The sequence below is a fragment of the Pseudonaja textilis genome, chromosome 3 (genome assembly GCF_049901715.1).
Source record: "Pseudonaja textilis isolate UNSWEBS1 chromosome 3, rPseTex1.2, whole genome shotgun sequence".
Classification (NCBI taxonomy): Eukaryota; Metazoa; Chordata; class Lepidosauria; order Squamata; family Elapidae; genus Pseudonaja; species Pseudonaja textilis.
In genome coordinates, this window is record NC_141992.1 from 97,998,731 (window position 1) to 98,014,875 (window position 16,145).

The following is a 16,145-nucleotide window of genomic DNA, read 5'->3' on the forward strand; positions in this document are numbered from 1 at the left end:
ACACATGCAGGTACCAGAGTAATCAACCACATGATATTCTCTCTCTCCTCTAGTGGAGGAGAGAGAGAATAGAATTCATCCAGGCATTTCAAATTCAACAAATATAGGACATTTAGCCAGGCTCATATTTATTGTCCAAAACCCATTATTCCAGAGACCATACAGGATTCTGTATGCTAAAAGGAAATAATCTAAGACCTATTAGCCTCCATTAGACTAAAGACTGACAAATAAGCCAGTTTAAGTCACAATAGACAATTGAAGTCTAAAACATGTAGCAAATCTATTACAACAGAACCACCACTAATTAGCTCCATCTTATTCAAACTATAAGAAGTATATTAGCTGCCACACATAAGGCTTAAAGCAGTGTGAAAAATATTCAGTTACAACCATGAACCATTGTGGCAAAGAGTTATTGGCATAGACCTTGACATTGTTTAGCACCAAAAGCTTAATGTTAACACCAAATGCAAGAACATTCTGTCCACCCAATCACACAGAGATCACAAGTCAGCAAAGAGGAATAAATGGAGCCATACCCTTGTTTCCTATATAGCTCCAACTCTGTTGAAAAGGCCATGGGTGTATCTTTCTGCACTGTCCATCCAGTTATTGGTGGCAGATCTTGAAAAAGAGGCACTGAAAACAGACAACAGCTAGTTGTCCTGTAAGCTCAGTAGTACATCTCCTGTTTTCGAATGGCCATATGACATTCCTCTCAAATCCAGCCCACTACTTGCTAATACTAAGAGGGTTTTTTTTTTTTTTGAGTGGTGTTCAAGATGCTGCAGTAGCAAACAAGTCAGTCCCTATGGGCTTACAGCCAAGATCCAAATCTTGACTCTAAGTCCAAAATAGTCTCCAAGGATCACAGAAAGCTACTTTGACAATAAGTCATCTCAAATCCGATTAGCATCAGCACTTTAAAGCCACAAGCACTCCAGGGAGGGGCGGGGATCAAAGAGCTATATGCTCCAAATTGGGGAGGAGGGAGAAAATGTAGCAGAAAAAGCCATGTCACTAAAAGAAAGCCAGGCAAATGACAGGTTGACTGGAGGAGGGGAGCAAGTTCAGAGAAAACAGGAATATTGATCGAGAGGAAGGATAAAAGGAAAACACCTGTAAGCAGTATTAAATGGCAGGGTGCAATTAAAGTAAATCAGCAATGGATGTTGATGAAAGAAAGGAGAAATTTCTTTGACTATTTCTTTAAAAATGAGCACACAGAGAATTCAAGTGAGCTAAAAATTTCTGTTCTATCTGAAGATAGCTTATTTAAATGTATAGCCAGACATGCTTTATAGAGAATTAAAGCATCACAAATCTATCTTTCAAATTTAGTACAGTAGGATTGGCAGGAGAACGCCTAGGTAGCAGAAAGCCTGTTGAGATCTTGGACCTTCTAGAATAATAATAATTAATATAATAATATTAATAATAGTAGTAGTAGTAGTAACAGTAACAGTAATAGTAATAAAAATACAGCCTTCCAAAGCTTTATTTTTATTTTGGATATAGAGAAGCCAAATTCCAAGGAATGTAATTAAATGGAAAAACCTGGCAAGAAAAAGATCAAGGAAATAATGAGTTACAGGATCCAATCTGGGTTGGTAACCGGGGATCAGAGGTTTTGTCTTCCCAGCCTTTGGACTGGTGCTGGAGACCATTTTCCTGGAACTTCTCTCTAGCTAATAATGAGTTAAGTAGCTGGAACTTAGTCAGACTTCTCCACCTTGTGGCCCAAATCTAACAACACACTTTGGATTGGATGCAACACTGACTCTGCTTTTTCAAATGTAAATTGGTTATGGGGGGAAAGATCGTTAAGTCACGGGCTCTTTCAGAACATCAACATCGGTTGACCAAAGTTTATGCTACAATTAAAACCAGAAATTATATACAATTTGATATGGCTGGTATTTTTAATGTATACAGACTGAAGGGAAATAAGAAAGAAGGGGTGATTAATAATGGACTGAGGCCACAGAGTGACAACGTGAGCTCAGCCAAACCTTCAGTCATACAGAAGTATTAGAGCAGGCAGGGGTCCCCAAACTCGGCACCTTTAAGACTTGTGGACTTCAATTCCCAGAATTCTTCAGCTAGGAGTTGAAGTCCACATGTCTTAAAGTTGCCAAGTTTGGAGACCTCTGTATTAGAGAAAGCCTAAATTATTACCCAGCAAATCACTTAAATACTGTTGGACTTTTCTTATTTCTTATTTTCTTATTTTAAGACCCCCCCCCCCCTTTGGCAATTGTAAGGGGCAGATTTAATAATCTCCCAGCCACACAGAGGTTTTGCCCATGTGAATATGTGATATAGGAAATCTGAAACATCAGAGCACGTGTCTTATTAACACTTATATTCAACCACGATTTCTATAGCTTCAAATGATGAAAATCCCTGTCCAAGCAGATAAATTTTATGTCCATATAAACTAATAATATCCCTCTCCTATCACAGTAAGAATTACAGTTTAGCAAACAAACAAAAAAACTGATCTTTGGAACCTATACTCAAGCCTTGTAAATACATTTAGGATTTCCCTTGATATCCACATTACAGAAGCAGCAGATGTATCTTAGAAGACATTAGTGTTTTTCAACTTTGGCAACTTCAAGATGTGTGGACTTCAACTCCCAGAATTCCCCAGCCAGCCAAGCCATTCCCAATGCTGGCTGAGGAATTCTGGAAGTTGAAGTCCACTCATTTTCAAGCTGTCAGGGTTGAGAAACACTACATTAAATGTATAAGCAGTCAAAACAATAAATGTGATGTTCTGTTAATGCTTAAATCTTTCCTTCCAGTTTCATAGGCATAAATTCAAAATGAATTGTATAGTTAGAAATGAATTGCGGTAGTCAGAAATGAAAATTTGGAATTTGAATAGTTTTTTCACTATAGGTTGGCCTATTCAACTTACAAAGAATTGAGGTTGAAAGGTTCAGACTCCGTGGAGGTAGAATTGAAACAAGCATGTGTTTCATATGCAATTGCTTTACTTTTTAATGTATGAATTATGCATGCTCAATTTTTCTCTGACATTGTTTGGAAAGAGAAAGAAATGCACTGAATTATATCAGCCATTCTGAGGAAGTGGATTTAGGAGAAGTTGGGTAAGTAGATAAGAGAAATGCTTTGAAATGAGATAATAAATCTTATACAATATTAGCATTCAATCTGATTGTCCTAAATCCAGATCAGCTCCCGAGGACTCTGTTCATGTAATTTTCTTGGCAACAATACGCAAGTTATTTTCCACTGCTTTCTTTCAGAATAATTTTTGACTTCTCAGTCTAATCTAGACCCTTGGGATTTATGGTGGACCTCTACTTAGATTAGTTTACGCTCAGACACTGTTAATTGGGGCCATGCTAAAGTTGGACAAACCAATTATTTTCTATTGCTCAAAACTATTACAGTTCTTTTTTGTTAAACCCAAATTATTCTAAAACAATGATGAGTGAGAAAAACTTGAAAGAATGGTATTCAGTGAAATCCTGGAATGCAGCTAAGAAAAACATGGATTCTCAAGAGAGAAACAAATCTTTATATTGAGTCAGAACCACAAATATTTATGCCCTTGTTTCTCAATGTGTTGCCCACAGAGAGTTTGGCTGATACAGGTTTTTAAATCATGCTGCTTAAAAAAAAAGCACACATGGGAAACTAACATGCTGGAAAGCAAAGTCGCAGCCTTAAGCAAAATCTTTATTTCCAAGAATGCATAAATCCTTGTCAGGACCATTCGTATTTCACTATACAAAAGAAATTGGTCAACTAAAGTTCAACACTAAATTGGCACCTGAGAAGGGTCAATGGAATTCAGGAGGCGATGGATTTAGAATGCTTGCGGCAACTCAAGGGCTCTAAACTGATGACATGCTTACCTCCCCCCACCCCACCCCACCCCGCCCTCCCACGCCTACCCTTCTCCAACAAACCTGGAGAGATTCTTAGAAAATGAAAATGATAGGGTTGAAGCTCCATGCTTTCTCTAGGAACACGGCCACTTGCCCAGAAAAAAGACAGAGGTCAACTGAAGTCAATATACTTGAAGGCTAAAGCAGGATTTGGAAAGCATCTCCATGAATTGGTCTCCTGTCAATATTATATGACTGGCCTCATCCACCATAGCAACCAGTGTATGACAGCCTCCATAACATGTACACAATTTTCAAAAGGTAATTTTTCCAGATGCGAGGCACTCCCTGTCTTTCTTAATTAAAAAAAATGAAATTTCACAAGATGGTTGAATTTTGCAAAGGCCTTAAAACTTAAAAAAAAAAAAAACTAAACATTAAAAAAATGTTTAGTAATAAAAATCTTCCTCAAAGTTGGGGAATACTAATTTCTTTTGCAGAATTGTCCATAGATACTGCTTAGCAGTGTTATGAGCACAGAAACACCATGAAGTGAAGTCAAGTTCACAGGGATGCTGCACAAAATTAATAATACTCTAAAAGGTAAAGAAACAGTGTTGTTCAGAGGTAATACTTTATTAATGGGGGAATTATGATTTTTGTCTAATTTTGTCCTGGTTGCCATCATTAACCAAATAATATTTGGCTGGCTAGTTAGCCAAAGACTAACCATTCCCAACCTGGTCTCTCCTGCCTAAAATTTTGGTAAGAGACTGTCTCCTCTTCAACTACCCCCATTAACCTCACTTCTCTTTCTTTTGGGCTGCCTTGCACTCCATCTCTACTAGCCTTGCTACCCTACACCTTATCAGCAATGGCAGGAAGAAGAGGGCAAAGGTCAGCAGGGCAGCCAAAATGGCAGAGAAGGGGGAGGGGTAGGCAAATAGAGGGAGTTGAAGCACTCCTGTGGTCATAAATGCAGGCAGATTGCCATGTGCCCAAAATGTAATCATATGACAATGGGGGGGGGGCTGCAATGGCCATAATTTTGGGGACCAGGTATAACTACCATTTGTTCAGCGTCACACTAGTGTCAAATAATTGTTGAACAAATGGTCATAATTTGAATAATAAGGAGAGAGAAAGCAGCAAGAAAGAGGAATTGTTTGGAAAGTCTCTCAGGTCTAAAGGTTTCATATCACTCACCTGGACCAAAACAGACACAAAGTCCTTCAAAGCAGAGAGTCGCTCTCCCTCAAGGCTGGGGAATACTGCAGCCTCTATCCTTAAACTGTAAAGCACTGCAGATTCTATATCAGCCATGTATATCTTTCTCCTGTGGCACAAACATTAACCAAAAAAGGGGAAAAATTATTGATAACTGACACAACATAAAATGGCAATTCTAGGATGCTATCTAACACCTCCTTTGGCATCATCTGACCCACCAGTTTGTCAGCAGGGGTCAGAGGTAACATATAAAGGTAGCCCAAGCTGTGTCTATGAAACTAGTAACAATCCTCTTTGGAAAAAGAAATGAGACTTCAATTGTCCTCCATTATCTCTCTTGAGATTAATTTCTATAAATTTGCACTGACACCCATATTCTTTGCTAAATTCCAAAAGTCCACAAATGTTAGTCCACAAATGTTGGTAGCTTGCACATAATAGAGTTCCATTATTTAATTTCCCTTCTCACCAGACACCCTTTCAAATTACAATTTGAACTAGGCCTCTGTTTCTTTTAATGCTTAAGTGTCTTGCCTTCATTCTTTGTATCAATCACCGTTTTATTCTTCCCCAAATTATTTGCTGTTTTTAAAGATTTCTTGCCAGAGAATCTTTAATTGGAGTTGGTCTCAGTGAAATCCATTATGAATATGTATCTTATTTCTATGACATCAGGTAATCCAGCTCGACTTCCAAGTAATATAAAAATTACTTTGAACAAAAGAAAGAAGAGCTAACTACTTTAATGTGTATGTACAAATGTGCTTTGAGAATGAGTAGAATAAAATAAATATTTTCTCAAGAAACAGTTCTCACCACCTTTCAATTTTTATATGCGTACTTTTATAGAAATGGATTCAGTCATGTATTCTGTCATCTCTGCCCAAATATACTCTGAAATGCAGGAATGATTTTTTCCACGGATTATCTGTTCAAGGTAGGATTTTGATGAAAATTAATCCCAAATTGAAATTTCACCAAAATCCTCCTGAATCACAGCTGAATAGAAGAGTGACTTGGGCATTGAGATATTCTTTGCAAAATTCTTAAATGATAGATCCTGTGCTGTTTGTGAGATCATTTTTTGTACATTTGTTGATTTTGGAAAAACTGATTAAATGAATGGTTTGAATTATGGAATGAAAAGGTTAGAAGTTAATCAGAATAGAAACAATTGTAAATAAATTGTGGATACTAACAGAACTCTTAGTAAATGAGCAGAAGGAGAGAAATGCTTCCATTTTGGCACTCGGTGCCGAAAAGGTTAGCCACCATTGAACTAGGCTGAGCTTTATTTTGTTTTCTTTTTCTAAACTCACAATTTAATTTCTTTGGCTTACAATTCTTACTCCCTTTCCAATTCTACATTATGTTGCTTACCTTGAAAGGGAACCAGTGATGAGTATAGCAATGAGTATAGCAGTCACGTGAGTATAGCAGTGATGTGCTATACTACCTAGCTTCAAAGCCCCCAAAAAGGTGTTTCACAAGGACCGAAGAGATTTCACTGCAACTTCTCATGACCTCTTTTAAAATGCTGCACCTTTTCCTGGGCTGGCATAGCACCTATACAGTCCCAAGAAAACATGCACTGGCATTAATGAGATGCCAAAAGAATGCGGCACACTTGTCTTAACATGCTGCTTAGCTTAAACATAGATTTTCCTCGGATGTGTGCCTACTGTGCCAACATAGGAAAAGATGTAGACTTTTTAAGGAGGCATTGAAAGATGCAGAAAATATTCCAATGCTATCTCTAAAGTATTTTTTCCACCCGACACAAAGCACACTATATATCCCTGATGTATAGCTCTTGCAATTGCTAGCCCGCTCTTTGTTTATAAGCTTGTTCAGGACAGACTAGATACCCTGCTCCTCATAACTATGACCAGACTAACTGGTCTTAGCTTATATCACGAGAACATCTGAAACAGCACCAGGAAAGAAGAAACATTAAACCATTTGGGGAAGCTGGCACTCACTTGTCTGCCACCTTCCAAATTGTAAAAGCAGTTGTTGACTGTGCAGTGGGGGACACCGTTGGTATGAAAACATCTCGTCTAAAGACCCCAGGTAAGTTCCGCAGGAAATTAGTATACTGGGATCTCCAGTCCTCCAGCCTGGAAGGAAACATGAAAAGAGACAAACTTTAACAATGTATATTTGTGTCCTTTCTAGTTACTATCTTTAAGTTTCAGTGTGGTTATAACTCACATAGCAACAGATAAATTACAAAAGAGGAAACTGAACTGTCAATTCTCTTTAAGCATCAAAATGCACAAAGGAGTATATACCATTACTAAAAATATTGCACCAGTTAATTTCAAATTGATATGCCATAGAATATATCATTTGCTGTTCTACCTGATACCCAGAATGGTCAAATACACTTTATTACCAGAGACGCTATATATTGGATTCAATTTGTATGAAAGATGAAGTGTAAAAAAACAATTAAGAAGGAAAAAGATAGGGGGAAGGGAAGGTGCTAAAAAAATAAAGAAAAACGAAAAGAAAGAATAGCTTCCAACTTTCTTCGATACAGTCACAAATATAAAATATATTAACCTCTTGATTTCAAATTCAATTCTATAAACATAAACATTTCTAATTGTCAAATCCTAAAATTAATGTGGCATTTCTTTCCGTTTCTAGCAAAAGTGCAAAAGTGGTTTCCATGTAAAAACAAAATTAGACAAGGACTTTTCTTTAATCAGTGTAGTTAATTTCATCATTTCAGCCAGTTCCACTAACTTCACTATCCATTCTTTCATTGTGGGAATCTGTGAGTCTTTTCATTTTCGTGCGTACAAATGTCTTGCTGTAATTATTATATATAGAAACAAAGTCCCATATTTTTTTCAGGTACTTAACTGGCTAACTTAGTATCCTCTATGTTTTAGTTAGTTAGTTATTAATTGTAATAGATAGCTCACCTCACAACTACTCCCTGTATCACCTCCATATGCTAATTCAAACTGATTAAAAATTTCAGAACAAAACACACCAGTAAGCTCTCCCTAAGCATTCCCCAGCTGTTAAACATAACTAGGTTTAATATCTTGGTAGTCTGATTTCCAGAGACAAAATCCCATGTAACTTTGCAGGAAATGAACTTGGTCTTGATAATCTTTCCTTTTTTGTGTGTTGAATATGGCTTGTTACACTCAAATCTGGGTTAGGTCCAGGCTATTGGAGTAATCTATCTCTAGATCTTATGATTATAGAAGAAAGGCAGGATATGAATGGAATAGTAAATTAAAATTATTATTATATCACCATCCTGCAAAACAGGCAATATAGTATTTGCAAACACTTAAAATAAATGAGCCTTGGAAGGAAGCTATAATAGGGCAAGCCAAGCAGATCCATCCCAAATTAGAACAATTCACTTTCACTTTATTGCCTTTGCTACATAATTAATTTAGAAGACAAAAAAATTGAATGTCCTTCATGTAAACTGCCAGATCCACCTCCCCTCCCTACCACAGTTTAGCACAAATTAAAGAACAGTCCTGCACTCTGTATGTCTGCAACGTAATTATGAAGCTAGTCAGTATATTATTATTTCCTACTGATGCCACATCTAACTGATGAAACAATCCACATTTCATCTCTCTTAATAGCAATAGCCTTTAGACTTATATACTGAACAAAGCCAATTTCCCTCACATCCAAAAGCAGCACCAACCTAAGAGAAAGCTGCTTGCAAGCAGTGGTACCAGAAAACAAAAATCCCTCAGGGAAGCACAACCAGGAACAGTCACTTTATACTCTGTTTTCTCAGGCTGGTGCTCTCTGCAAGCAGATGGCCAAGAGTCGGCATAATCACAAATAATTCTCTTCTCTGCCAGTTCTGCAGCAAGGAAAACAATGCCTCTCCTGTTGGGTGAAGCTGGCAGGCAAGAAGCAAAATAACCGCCTCTAGGCCAGCCAGTTACCTCACTCCAGTTAGTTCACCCCAGAAGAAAACATACAGATTTCACGTGCACCAATTATTCCCCTCCGGTCCAGGAGTGAGTAATGCTGTCGCATCTGTAAACCTCTTGCTAAGGAAATCAACAGTGCCAACATGCCCCTTTGCCCATCCCACTAATGCCTTCACTGCCAGGTGGACATCAATCATCTGCTAAGAGCGATGTAGGGGAGGGGGAGGAGGGAGACCATCTGCTTGTGGTTTAATGCACTATTCAATAGCAGGAATTCACCAGAGGGTCCAAGCACAGGTTCCATTGTTCTCTGCCAGCATCTCAGAACCAGCCATTGTCTGGCTTCTAATGAACTTTTCTGCAATTAGAAATGCATGTGGAGGAGATGAGCAGCTGGGTGGGTGTGAGGTGGTAGGTCAGAACATAGTTGATCACTTGCCAGGTTTTCAGAAGACCACACTCAATTATCTCTGTTTCCAAATAATGTGAAATAAAACTTCCCTTCTGCAAACTAGGCAGAGAATCACAAGCTCCAAGGCTGAACACAAAAGGTAACACCGGATGAATATTTTTCAGTTGATAATTTTGCCAGAGAAAAACACAAGGTACTTTGATGCTATTTAATACTGTGTCTACGTAAAGCATTGGAAGTCATGATAAAGAATGGGGAAAGGCTTGGGGCAATGCCCAGTAGCAATAATAGACTAAAAGGGGGATCAATACTCTGTGCCTGAATCCTGGTGAAATTAAGGTAGTACCAGTAAATGGTTTCTAAATCAAGAAAATGGATAAATGGGAATGGAGTTGAAATCCCTCTGAAGCATCAGGTACATGGCCTGGAGATGTCCACTTAATGCAAGAGTATTTATGCCAGCTTCATACATGGTGGACCAGGATGCTTAGTTACAGTGATATAAGCATGAGTAATTTTCAGTCACTAATTCTACTGGGTTCAATGTGGAATTACCTTCCTGAATAACAAAACAATCACTGCCTTATAAAACCATAGCCGGCAGTATCTTAAGGGGAGCAAAGCTGTCAAAAGTGATGCAATGCAAACCCTGCCCCCAGTCACCATGGATCTCTTGATGGCACTTATGTCTAAAAAGGGGCACAAATTGCAGGGACGAAAGCAGCAAAGTCCTATGTTCACACCTATTTCCATAGCTGAAAGACCTGCACAAACTATGGATTTGCTACTGCATGAAGTTGAAGGATTTGATTCTCATTCCTGAGCCCCTAAAAGCCCGGCTCTAAAAACCTAACAACACACTTTTAAAAAAAACATAAATGTTCTTGTTCACTGCAATAGTCAGTGTAGGCCTTCCCAGTTGTGCCATGTTCTCTGTGATGACCCGTAGTCTCTCAAAATAACCCCAAACCCAAAACATACATTAAATTCCAGTAAGGCCTTCAGCTTAACTTCACTGTTTTATTAGGCACAGTTTAAAGTCATAAAAGTAAATAATGAGGCAAACAAAAAACCAAAACAAACCACATTGATGAGAGTTCCGAAGCAAGCCAAGATAATTAATCATACGTTCCAGGAAAATAACCAAGGAGAGTCCATTGGAAGAACGCCAGCAAAGATGCTTTCAAGGTGAACACTAAATTGACTCCTACAAATTCTTTACTGCGCAGTTGCAAACTTATATACATAGCTCCCACCTGCAAGCCACGAGGACAATCATAGTAATCTCCCCTTGAGTAGACCTCGCTTTTCCCTGATCCTCTCCTCCCTCCGTGACCTAGGATGGATAGGGGATGGGCCTGGATCCTCCTCTGACTACTCAGCCGGCCTCTGCCCTTCCCCAGCCTCCTCTACCACCTCTGGAGCCACACTCCCACTCCCTGTTGGCTGTTCCTCCTCTTCCTCAGAGTCAGTCTCCACCAGGGGCATGACATTCTCAGAGAGTTTTCAACATTTATTTATTTATTGGAATTAGTCAAACAACAACAAGAGAATAAAAATACAATGATAGGGACGATAGGCACATTAGTGCACTTATGCATTCCCCCTCTACTGACCACTTAAGTATGAAGTAAGGTCCACGGAAGTCAATTTGTGACTGAAACTGTGAAAATTTGTAGCTGAGACAACTGAATCAGGCAGGGCATTCCAGACTTTGACAATTCTACTACAGAAATCATATTTTTTACAGTCAGGTTTATGGGGAAATCTGGAAAGGAACTCTGAGTATTTAATCATTGCAGTTTAAATCCAGAAGAAAAAATAACCAAGAATATGGGAAAGAGAAAATATTTTTTTAAAAAAACATGGCCCATTTCCCATTCCTTTCATTGGCCCATTTGAAATAAGAAGTCTGGTGCTTCATAAACAGCTGGGACACTTACAAGTTGAGTCAACCAGCTATGTTATGTCTTTCTATGTATTGTAATTTTGCAGATGCTAATTAAAAGGAATCTAATGATACACAATTCAGTTGTTCAACTTAACTTACAGTTGGTGAATATATCAAAAGGTACCATTCTGATGTCTATTAAGTTGTGCCCCAAAATTCAGCTTCCAAGCTACTATGCAAAGAGATAGGAGTTCAAATTTAAATGGTCCACAACTAGGGAATCACTTTTTTTCTCAAGAAGATTCTCAATGAATTAATAATTTACTGTGTTGACATATTACACTGCAGCATTAAAAGTTACAACTGTTTATTTTAGATAGTGAGTACAAGTAGTGCTGGATTATATGTTATCTTCAGAGGAAATCTCCTAACATGTACAGCTAACCACAAAAAAGTCAGTGTATATAAATCATTAGGCGGAAGAAGGAATGTACAAGACAAGAAACTGTGTAGATCAGATGGCATTAATCCAATATATACCAGGTCTCGCGTCATGATACTAAAGGATACAAGAGTTTACCACAAATGGGTGGGGCCACACGTGGCATACACATTGCTCAAGTCTAGTTTGGGGGAGACTTAGATTAAACTACAGGACCACAGTCAAAAATTTATCATAGTAATTGGAGGCACAGTTCCTCACATCTATACAGAACCAGGTTTGATATTGCTGCCTTAGAGGATTCTAATTATGGTCTGGGTGTGATGCAATAACAAGAACACAGCTTGCCTCTCTGGAATAACAGCACCTGAAATGCTTTTGTAAGAAATTAACAAGACATATCCCATACCCACACCCTCCATACACAAATCCTTTATATCCCAGGAGATTTCTTTCTGAGCAACACCCCAAAGAAAAATCCAGTTTTTTTGTTTCACGCACAACAAGAAACTCCCATCAGTGGAGATTCCGTCATTTCCAACCCAGCTAGCAGATAAAAACACTCGAACGCCCAAACAGTTGGCTGAAAACAGGTTTTGACAATGCAGCTGTCTGAATTATAACGAATACAGATATAACAGGCTGATCTCTTACTACAATGATCACAGAGGTTCTGTACAAATCTATCCTGTTGCAGTTTTCTGCAATGCCTGAATCATAGGATTGGAAGGAGGTCTTCTAGTCTGACCCACTGCCCAAAGGCTGGTCTCCTAATTACCATTCTGGATGTCCAATCTTTTCTTGAAAACCTCCAGCATCCACAACTTGGGGAGATAAGCTGTTCCATTGGTTCAATGCTCTTACTATCAGGAAATTTCTCCTTAGTTCCAGGTATGATATCTCTTTAAAAGCTTCCACCCATTGCTTCTTGTCCTCCCTCAGGTATTCATGAGAATAAGTCAGCCTCTGTGACTGGTCCTCAAGTACTGAAAGACAGCTGTCATATTTCATCTAATACTTCCTTTTGTTAGACTAAACCAAGGGTCTTCAAACTAGACAGCTTTGAGACTTGTGGACTTCAACTCCCAGAATTCCTGAGCTAACATGAGTGGAGGGGGAATTATGGGGGTTGAAGTCCACAAATCTTAAAGCTGTCAAGTTTGAAGACCCCTGGACTAAACATACAAAGTTCCCTTAACCATTCATCATGTGGTTTAACCTCCAGGCCTCTTATCATCTTTACTGCTCTTCTCGGCACTATTTCTAGGATCTTCACATTTTTTTTCTATTGTGGCTATCAGAACTTGACACAGTATTCCAAGTATAGCCTCACTAGCGCAATATAGAGCGGTATTATCACTTCTTGTGATCTTGATGCTATCCCTGTTGATGCAGCCTTGGACTGTATTTATTTATTTATTGACAACTGCAGCACACTGCTGGCTCATACTTAAGTGGTGGTCCACTAGGACACCTCATTCTCTCCATTGCTATTGTTGAGCCAGGTACTACCTATTCTATACCTATGCATTTGGTTTTTCCTGCCTAAATGCAGGACTTTATTTTTCTAACCACCGAACCTCATCTTATTGGACAGGACCCATTGCTGAAGCCCGTCAAGATCCTTCTGATTCTTGAAACTATCTTCCAAAATCTTAGCAATTCCCCCAAGTTTGGTGTCACCTGTAAATTTCATAAGCTCCCCTTCTAAATAACAATAAAATAAAAATAAATTCTAAATAATATCCCTCACACAGGAACTGGTCCGAGAATCCCCAAAATATAAATATTCTGCAAATTCCTTACATGAATAATTATGAAACAAAATTTAAGAATAGACAGTCAATTTTTGTAACATAGGTAAAAGAAATCGTGAATTGGATAGAAAGTCCTCACAAAAAATTCTCTGGGTTGCTACAGGAACCTAAATTCTTGAACTCAAGGAGAATGAACATGAGTGACCAAGAATTTATGTATTTTACCAACAGTACTAGATAAAACAGAACAGGGAGGATTTTGTGACTATGATAACATCTCACCCAGGGATGCTTCTGCAAGAACCATTATTGGTCACAAGGAGGCCCGATGGAAATGTAGTGATGTTGAACTGCTTCACTAGCTCTTCATTGCTCTGCAGGACTCGCCTTACTGCAATATTCTCAAATTGAGACATATCCAGTGCTACCTAGAATCAAACAAGGCATGAGTCAATATTGCTCAGCTGGACACAAGAAGTTACCTTCTTCCTCCTCTATTCAAAAATTTAATCTTCTGAAAGACTCTCTTGCAGCTCTCACTCATTCTCACGAACCACTACCAATGAAGTCTTGCTGATCTTTTTCAAGTTATTCACATCTAAACAGTATCATGTTACATATTTGTAGATGAATCAGAGGCACACACATTCTTTGGAATGTTCCATTATTATTTCTTTAGCAATGATATATCCATTGCCAAAGCCTCCTTTGAATCCTGAACTGGAAAAGAGGTAGGTAATACCATTACATATACTCCACGTAATGATTACACAATTAAAGATTTTTAGCGTAATCTTTGTGTTTATGTTTATAAATATTTTTTACTGCATGGTAGAAGTCTTTCTGTTCAGACTTTGAGAAATAAATAGGCACAGAAAGCCAGAGGGTACATAAAAACACGAGCAACATAATGGATGTCCATTAGTTAGTTCCACCTTCTCCTCTTTCGAAGAACAAATGATTCTTCCATCTTTAGAAAAACTGGCAGCTAAAAAGAGATATTGGGAGGGAAATAACTAAGATGCTTGGAGCTGAAATCAGCAGCTGCTCATCCACACTTTTTCATGCATGGAGAAATCTTCTGTGTTGCCACCACATGTCAATGCTGCTAGAATCAGAATTTACATCCTTTCACATGTATATTAGATTTTAAATTAAATATCTTTTTGATGTTCCCTACTTAATTTTAAATCTGAAATTCACGCTTAGTCTGTCAAAAAAAAATAAAACAAAAGTCTGGTCAAATTCACAAAATCCTATTGTCAATGTTATCCATGTTTACTTTAACTGGAAATACAGTTTATAAAAAGAGATTATATTCTAATTTACCATACAAATGTAATTGTTGTGAAGAAATAAAAGGGATATCCCTGTCACCTTGAATGAAAAAAGCCAACCAGCAGATGCATTATCCTGGTTTCCTCCTTTCATTTGTGGGGGCGGATTATGTAAAATAAATTCTTTCATAGGAGATTAACCAATTGGAAGCTAAAAATTACTTTGTTTAATCATATTGAGAAAACATGTTCTGTGAACTATACCATTTGCTTCCTTCAATTTAACCTTGTCAAGAGATGGTATCTGGACACATATGCACATATGCATAGCGGTTATTTTTAATAAAATAAGCACCAGCCAGGGAAGAGGAAGCACTCCAAAGCTATAAAACAAATATCTCCAGAAATATTAACTTGACCTAACACAGGACAAATAGAAGAGAACACATGTAGTTCAAGGTGAAACTGTGGAACCTTGGAGCTCTCTGAGCTTGGTTGTTTGCATTTCAGTACCCAACTAGACAAAATCAATAGTGCTAGTGAGTGTGGGCTTTCCTCCCTATTTATATACAGTATTGGGGGTGGGGCAAAGGTTCTCCTTAGCAGTTCCTTGATTAGGGTCTTCTTTTTTTCATGATTATTTGCCTGGTGTTAATCCCTGCTTGGTTTTCCCAGTTGCAATGTATGGCTGTGAAAGTTGGACCATAAAGAAGGCTGAGAGCCAAAGAATTGAGGCCTTTGAACTGTGGTGCTGGAGAAGACTGCTGTGAGTCCCTTGGACTGCAAGGTGATTAAACCAGTCAGTCCTAGAGATCATCAATCCTGACTGCTCTTTAGAAGGCCAATCCTGAAGATGAAACTCAAATACTTTGGCCGCCTATGAGAAGGAAGGACTCTTCAATGGAGAAGAGCCTAATGCTGGGAACGACTGAGGGCAAAAGAAGGGGATAACAGAGAATGAGGTGGCTGGATGGAGTCACTGAAGCAATTGGCGTGAGCTTAAATGGACTCTGGGGGATGGTAGAGGGCAGGAAGGCCTGGAGGAACGTTGTCCATGGGTTCTCAGTGAGTCTGACTTTGCAGCTAACAACAACAACAACAAAATCCTTGCTTATCTGGGTGCAGACTGCTGAGAAGGAAGTGCTCTGCTCTTTTTATTTCCTTCTTAGCATTTTTATGGTCTCATTTGAATGGTGTGTAAAACTACCAAGGAGAAAATCACACCCCCACCAACGCTGGCAGGCAAGCTACTGCATATAAACAGGGAGCAAACTCCTCATTCACTAGCACTGATATGACCTAGTCAGGTAATGAAACATCTGCAAAGCAACAATCAAA

General features: G+C 38.5%; 1 protein-coding gene across 1 annotated transcript in view; it reads right to left on the reverse strand.

Annotated features, from left to right (window-relative positions):
* The window catches only part of QSOX1 (quiescin sulfhydryl oxidase 1), a 60,479-nt gene that overhangs the window by 14,002 nt on the left and 30,332 nt on the right, over nucleotides 1-16,145 (reverse strand). Inside the window, exons 6-8 of the mRNA XM_026703298.2 lie at nucleotides 13,813-13,958; nucleotides 7,082-7,219; nucleotides 5,076-5,205 (exon numbers count right to left, since the gene is read on the reverse strand). Coding sequence (XP_026559083.1) covers nucleotides 5,076-5,205; nucleotides 7,082-7,219; nucleotides 13,813-13,958 — 414 coding nt within the window. The remainder of the gene's footprint in view (nucleotides 1-5,075; nucleotides 5,206-7,081; nucleotides 7,220-13,812; nucleotides 13,959-16,145) is intronic.